General features: G+C 56.1%; 1 protein-coding gene across 1 annotated transcript; it reads left to right on the forward strand.

Moving 5' to 3' along the window:
• Window positions 1-709: 709 nt before the first annotated feature.
• Cryba4 (crystallin beta A4) lies at window positions 710-7039 on the forward strand. Its single transcript, XM_010604141.2, is given in 9 exon segments — window positions 710-823; window positions 1388-1535; window positions 1798-2087; window positions 2696-2814; window positions 4392-4408; window positions 4411-4532; window positions 5107-5249; window positions 6725-6792; window positions 6795-7039. Coding segments are annotated over 9 exon segments (1098 nt in total). The 3' UTR covers window positions 6872-7039.
• The last annotated feature ends 342 nt before the right edge of the window (window positions 7040-7381 follow it).

Here is a 7381-nt window from a genome sequence, read left to right on the forward strand (position 1 = left end):
TGGGGCAGTTCCTCGCACCCCTTGGCAATGAGCCCCCCACCAAAGGGTGGGAGCAGGGGTGGGGAGGACACCGTGCCGGGGGCCTCTGCTCAGAGCCTTTGACTGACTTGGGTCCTGTGATCTCCCTCAGAGCAGGGAGTCTCAGGGTTCAGCCCCATTTGCAGATGAGAAATTGAGACCTTTCCTCACGTCTTCCGGCCCACTTCCTCTTCTCTCAGATGGGATCAGGACCGATATCTTTCTAACCCCAAAGCCAAGCTCTCAGAAGTTCTTTGCAAATGATTATTTAGTAATGAGCACTTTTATTATGAGTGATGACAAAAGTGATAAAGATGCATAGTGCTTTTTCTATCACTGGAACAGGTACAGATGCCAGTCATAGGATCGCATTTATCCTCACAACACCCCGATCGCTCAGGCTGAACCTCGTCACCCTGTTGCACTCACGTATGCTCAGGGAAACTGAGGCTTGGAGAGGTTGGGGACCACGCCGAAAGCTCCCTGGTCAGTTAGAGGAGGACGCGAGTCGGGCTGCCCGCCTGCATCTTTAACCTTTCGTTTTCGTGGTCACCCTTCATCAGTGTCACGAGGGTGATCAAAGCTGCATTTGACCCCCGCGCCCCCAGAGGGATGGATGCGCTCATTCACGGGGCCCCAGGGAAGGGTTCGCAGGTCGTCCGGGTGGCATTCGGCAGGGCTGGATCTCACCATGGCTGAGGGTCTCAGCTCTGCTCTTCCCCCTCGGCCCCTCTTCAGCCAACCTGAGGACGGTGCAGGGGACGGAGGTACCCAGGGAATTCTGCAAGCTCTGGATGTTCAGCAGGTGAACTACAGTTTGCAAAGCATGACTGTGACCAGCAGCTCTCTGCTTCTGCCGGCAGAGCCACCTGGACGCCTCATTGGCTTTGCGAAACTTGCAGGCTGTGGCTCAGTCCACCTCTCCTAGTTCTTCCTTTTAGGACCCCTGAGGCTCCAGCCCAAATGGGCAACTAGCTCTGCCTTGTCCTCGGACCCCAAGACCAGGCCCCTTCACACTCCGGCATAGATGCCTTTCCTCCACCTTACTCTGCGGATCCTCCTCACCCTTCAGAACCCAGCTGAAATGCCCTCTCCAGCAGGCAGCCCCGGCACTGCTCCCGCTGGAGTGGGAGGGGCATGGGAGGGGCGAAGGAAGGAGCAGGTCGCATCGCCTCACGAGAGCATGGCACAGTTTATTTCCATCCCGTCTTACACACTGAGGCGAAGGGCAGTGGCTCGCTCAAGGTCACACGGCTGGTCGGGTTGACTCTGGACTCCGCATTCCGTGCTCACGCTCCTGCTCCGGCCCTGGGGAGCTGACCGAGGCCGACCTTCCACCTCTCACCACCCTCCGTGGGTCTCCCTGCAGGAGGCAGCCTGCCCTGTCCACTCCCAGCTAAAGCCAGAGCTGCTGACCCCTCAGCCCTGGGGCTGTGGCCAGGGCTGGCTCTGTTTCTGCTGCTTCACTTGCGGACTTGGGGCTTTGCCTGCCAGGGGCCCCTCTCTGCTCCCTGCCTGTAAGAGCCTGGCCTTCGTGGGTCTCAGTTCTGCCATGTTCTCTGGGCCCGCCCCGCTAAGTCTCAGGTTTGGGGGGCTGGGCTCAGAGATTGGAGGGAACATCCTGGGAGGGGGTGGCCGAGGTCCCCAGTCCCATGCCGTCCTGAATGCCATCCTTGTCCTAACCAGGATCAGGCCCCACATGCCCCGACTGGTCCCTGTGAGCCTCAACTGGGCGCAGCACTTCCTGTAGACGACAGTTGCTCCAGCCCCTCAGCTGAGCACCCCACCCTTGGGGGGCTGATACCCTGGTAACCACACCCAGTCCTGCAGGGAGCAGATCTCTCCACACAGTGGGACTCAGAGGCACTGGGACCCAGCGTGGAGCAAGTTGTGAGGTGGGGACAGCACGCGCTGGCCCCAGATGGAAAGGACAGCAGAGGGACGGGCCAACGCGGAGGACCCTGCCCCTGCCCAAAGCAGCAGGGAGTTGTGTGGTCTCATCTTCTTCTCCTGCGCAAGAAGAGGCCAGCACAACGCTGCAGTGCACCAAGTGGGCAGGACACTGGAGGGTAGGGAGCGGCCAGGAGGGTGGTCTGGGAGGGTGGCGGAAACGGGGCAAACCAAGCCCCCAGAATCTTCATCCCCACCCCCACTGAATCCCTGCCTCCCTGGGGGAGGGCCCAGAATGCCCGTTTCACAGAGGATCCCACCAAGCTCAGAGGGGGGCAGGGACTTGCCCAGGTCACACGTACAGAGTCTGGATTTGAACTCAGGTCTTTGGATCCCAAACTTGAACTAGTCCATTCTCTGGCAGAGATTGCACTTGTCTCCTGCCCACTTTCTTTGACTCTGCCTGTGTTGGGGGGTGGGGTGGCTTTGAATTTGTTATCAGCCTTAAAGACCTGGAGGACTCACATGAAGGTCCAGGCTTACAGAATGTCTGGGAGAACCCAGAGGTCTTCACAGTGCTCGGCGGTGCTACATGGAGGGCCACCTTGCCCTGACCTGGGCTCTCCCTGACCCATCACCTCCCTTCCCTGCCCGGGCGAGCCTCGGGGTGTGCACCCAGTTTTACCTGTCCTGCTCCACCCTGAGCCCCGGAAGGCTCCCACCCCTCACCCCTACCGGATGCTGACACCTGCAGCCTCCTCTGCCCCACCTCTCCTCTCCTGCACAGGTGGCGGTGTGGGATGAAGAGGGCTTCCGGGGCCGGCGGCACGAGGTCACAGCTGAGTGCCCCAGCGTGCTGGAGCTGGGCTTCGAGACCGTGAGATCTTTGAAAGTGCTGAGTGGAGCGTGAGTGTGTGTGTGTGTGTGTGTGTGCGCGCGTGTGCGTGTGTGTGTGTGTGTGTAGGGTGTAGTCAGTGTGATGGGGTGGGAGGACAGGAAAGGACCTAAAGAGGGGTTCTGGGGCTTCCAGACAGTTTCAGCCTTACCTTCCCAGCCTGCTGCATCGGCCCCCAGACAGCCCCTGCTCCCGTCTGAGCCCCATCCCCCTTTCTTCAAGAAGCAGAAGCTAAAGGAACAGTTGCCAAGGTTGGTGCCCCTGTGCCCTCCTGAGGGACGGAGGAGGGTGCGGCACTGCTGTGCGAGCTCACACAGGTTGCTCCCCGGCCAGATGCAGGGGTGCCCTACACACGGTACCTGCCCACTGGCTGAGACAACTCCCCTGGGTTTAAAAGTAACCCTCTTGAGGGCTGAGGATGTAGCTCAGTGGTTCTGCTGCCTGCCTCGCAAGGTCCCGAGTTCGATCCCCAGTACCAATCAATCCCCCTTAGGCATAACAGCCAACCTCACTCACCAAAAGTACAAGGCAACTGTACAAACACGGTTGTTTAAAATGCTACGAATTTTTGGCTCAGTGCTGAGATGATGAATATGATCTTTCTTTGGGGGGACGGAGGGGTCGGGGTCAGGATCAGGCTGGTGGCCACAGTGGTAAGGAGACAGGAGCCTGGGCAGAGTCAGACCACATTGCCACACAGGTGACAAACACAAGGTGGATGTGGGGTCATCTCCCTGCAGCTGAGGAGCCGCTGCTGCCCTCCAGCTCAGCGCACTCTGTCCCCTGCCGGGTGTCAGGTGCAAGCCCCACATCTCATGAGACCCAGAGGGGCAGAGAGATGTGGCGCCTGGGTAGTGCCCCAGGGCTGCCCCCTCCCGCGTCCCGGAAGGGTCACCAGGAATCCCTTAGGTGGCCCTTGGTGAGCCCTGTGTGCCTAGTGTGCGGGGCGGTGTAGGTGCAGGTCGGCTGGGCACTGTTGTGGGACAGAGGTCCTCCACCTATGGGGCACACCCGGAGTTCACGGGCTGCGGGGTCTAGGCAGCACCTGCGCCCAGCATTCCTGATGCTCTGGGTCAAGTCCATCTTTGTTGAGGGCTCTTCTGTGCACTGTAAGACGAGGTTCCAATCCATGGCCTGGCGGGGGGACTGGCGGTACAGCGGGAGGTGAGTGGCAGACCCGGGAGCAAAGCTTTATTTGTGTTTACTGACACTCCCTAGGGCTCCCATCACCACCTGAGCTCCCCTCCTGTTAGACCAGTGCTGCATTAGATTCTCACAGGGGCTCAAACCCAGCTGTGAACGGCACACCCCAGGGATCTCGGTGGCTGACTCCTTTGATGCATCCGGAAGCCATTCTCCGCCTTGTGTGCCCACCGCCCAACGGTACGAAAACTCTTCCGAGAAACCAGTCCCTGGTGCCAAAGGGCTCAGGGACTCCTGTTATACGAGGCTCAGCAGCGTCCCAGCCCTCTGTGGACTGAAAACTGGTGCTGTTCTTCCCCGAGCGACAGTCACTTGAGTGAGTGCACCGGCCTGGGACCCACGGCTGGGGGTCCCACCTCCCCGTCCTGCCTCCCCACATCTGCTGCTGGGTAGGCTTTGAGCATGCGGCTTCCAAGGGCAGCGGTACATGCTGGAGCGGGGTGACTACCCTTGCTGGGATGCCTGGAGCGGGAACACGGCCTACCCCATGGAGAGGCTCGCTTCCTTCCTGCCCGTGGTCTGCACGGTGAGTCCTTCCACCTGGCCCCCTGAAGACCTGAGCCCCACTAGCGGGCTCTAGGCCAATCAGACATCCAGAGTTCAACTTCTCGCGTCCCCTCTTCAAACCATGTGACAACACAGGCAGTCTCATTCCATGAGGCTCCCAACCCCTGATGTCTGCAAAACACCAGGTGTGGTCAGTCCCACTTTTAGATGTGGAAATAGGGGCTCAGACATACCCCTTGCCACGTCTCAGCTCGGACGCCTGGTAATTCTTTCTACCAGCCACACAATGCCCCTGTTCACCATCAGACCCTGTTGTTGGACATCCAGGTTCACGCCCCACTCCTTTTCTGTTATGATGCATATTCTTTTAGTTCTTTTCTGTTCCATGATTACTTTCTTTGTGGAAAATTCTGGAAGGAAAGGTGACAAACCTCCTGTAAGTTTTGAGTCGCTGCTGTCCTTTTGAGAGGCTGGCCAAGGAAGCTGATTTGGAGACAAGGGCAGGACCGAGGGGCCGTGGATACCCAGAAGTCTGCCTCTGGGTACCCAGAAGAGCACTGGGTGGTCTGGCTGTCTCCTGTCTGTGTCTGTAGAACCACCGCAACTCCAGGCTGACCATCTTTGAGCAGGAGAACTTTCTGGGCAGGAAGGGAGAGCTGAGTGACAACTACCCCTCCCTGCAGGCCATGGGTTGGGACAGCAATGAAGTGGACTCCTTCCACGTCCACGCGGGGGCGGAAGTGGGCCCAAGGCTCTGCTTGGCAGGGCAAAGACAGGGTGTTGGGAAGGACAGTCCATGACTTATGAAAACTGTGCTGGGGGCTGATGCCCACACTTCAGAGCACATGGAGGCGTGTGGAGGTCTCGGGCAGAATTTATGGGACTGTGGGTAATGGAAACCCAGACTAAGCTTGTTTAAACCTAAATGATGTTTAGCGACCCTGGTACTTGGCTTCAGTTATGGCCGGATCCAGGTACTTTCTCCCTCTATTGCTCTGCCTGCCTCGGTGTGCTACATTCTTAGATTCACTCTTCCCATTTAAAGGCAAAGGTGGCAGCTTCCCTTTACATTCTAGCCCCGGGGAGAGACCATTTCTCAATGGAGAGATCAGATTCCAGGAAAGGTGTTCATTGAGCCAACATGAGTCACATGCTTCATTCTGAACTAATCTCCATGCCCCAAAGAATGGAATGCTCTGATTGGCTAGACCTCGTCACACGCACCTTGCTGCCTTCAGCTCTATTTTCCCACCTTAACCTAGAGGGGAGGGATGGCAGGATCTTTGGCCACAATAGGGGAGGGAAGGTGGATGTCCAGCCGTAAAGACACCAGTGCAGAGCCAGCAGGTCTCTCAGTCCGACAGCAGAGAGGCGACTAAATCCAGCTTCCAGCTCAGGATCGTTCCCTCTTCCCCCGAGAGGGGGCAGATGAAGGCCCAGATGTGGGTTCCCCATTTAGGGGACATCAGAGCCGCCTTCCCAGATGCCCTTTGCCTCCTACAAGGCAGTGATGAAGGTGGGAGGTATGCTATTTTTTCTTCCATTAGTTTTCTGAGGAAGCGACCGAAGAATCCCATTACTTCAGAATAAGATGCCCCTGTGATTCTCGAGTCTGTCCCTCTCTTTTATAGATAGAAAAATGAGAAGACAAAGTCTAAACAGCACTCTGTCCCAAAGAATATCGAGATCAACACATTAAAACGATAGGTCTTTTCTTGGAAGTGGCTCTGGGAAAGGGAACAGAGGAAAGAGCCTTCCTTCCTTCATTGGTCTAATATTTATGGGCTCTTCCTCACGTCTACCAGGAGAGGGGGCATTAGGCACTAGAGCTGGAGCTGAGCAAGCCAGCAGGAACGGCTGGCAGAGGAGGCTCACACTTCATAAATAATTTTAACATTGTTGAATTCAGTGAGTGCTACAAAGGGACCATCGGGGATGTGGCCTAATCTTGGGGTAGGTCAAATGGCCCTGACAAAGTCTTGATTGCAGTAGGACCCAAAGCACAGATACAGCTGAGTCATGCAAAGACTGGCCAGAGGGGGAACATCTTCGAACTTTGAAGGAAAACTGCATGCTCATGCTCAAAGGCCCTGTGGCTGGGGAGAGAGCTGACATACTCCAGGTGATGGAGTAAGGCTGGGATGGCTGGGCTGTCCTTCAGGATGCACTGGTGCCTCTGCAGGGTAACCCTCCCTCTCTTCCCTTTTCCAGGTGGGTGTGCTCCCAGTTCCCAGGCTACCGAGGTTTTCAGTACGTGCTGGAGAGTGATCACCACTCGGGTGATACAAGCACTTCCGGGAGTGGGGATCTCACGCCCAGACCTTCCAGGTGCAGAGCGTGCGCAGAATCCCAGAGTGAGTCTGGCAGAAGAGCTCATGTGTGTGCATACCTGCCAGTGTAGCTCTGGCAGCTGCCATGTGCTCTGTTCTTCTCCACCCTCGTGCCCCCTTGGAGCCCAGCCCCCATGCTAGCCGATGATGGTGGTAATAAAGAGACGGCCCAGTATTAGCTGGAACTTTGCTGATGTTCCCAACCAGTTTCTCTCTGTCTCTCTCTCTTTTTTTCTTTTGACTCATGGGTTATGTAAAGGTATATTATCCAAATCCCTAATACTTTGAGATTTTCTGGATCTCTTATTTTTCTTGATTTGCAAAACTCCACTGTGGCCAGAGAATGTAGTCTATAAGATTTTATTCTGAGAAGTAAATTGAACCTTATTTTGTGTTCTAGTGTACAGTACCTTGTTTATGGGCTGGAAGGTAAAGTTGAAAAGTATTTATATTCTGTAGTTATAGGGTATAGTGTTCTGTAAATATCAATTTGTGAAGTTAATAGTGTTGCATAGTTATATAATATGAAATATATACA

The sequence above is a fragment of the Fukomys damarensis genome, unplaced genomic scaffold (genome assembly GCF_012274545.1).
Source record: "Fukomys damarensis isolate Sample0158 unplaced genomic scaffold, DMR_v1.0_HiC HiC_scaffold_12, whole genome shotgun sequence".
NCBI classification, from domain to species: domain Eukaryota; kingdom Metazoa; phylum Chordata; class Mammalia; order Rodentia; family Bathyergidae; genus Fukomys; species Fukomys damarensis.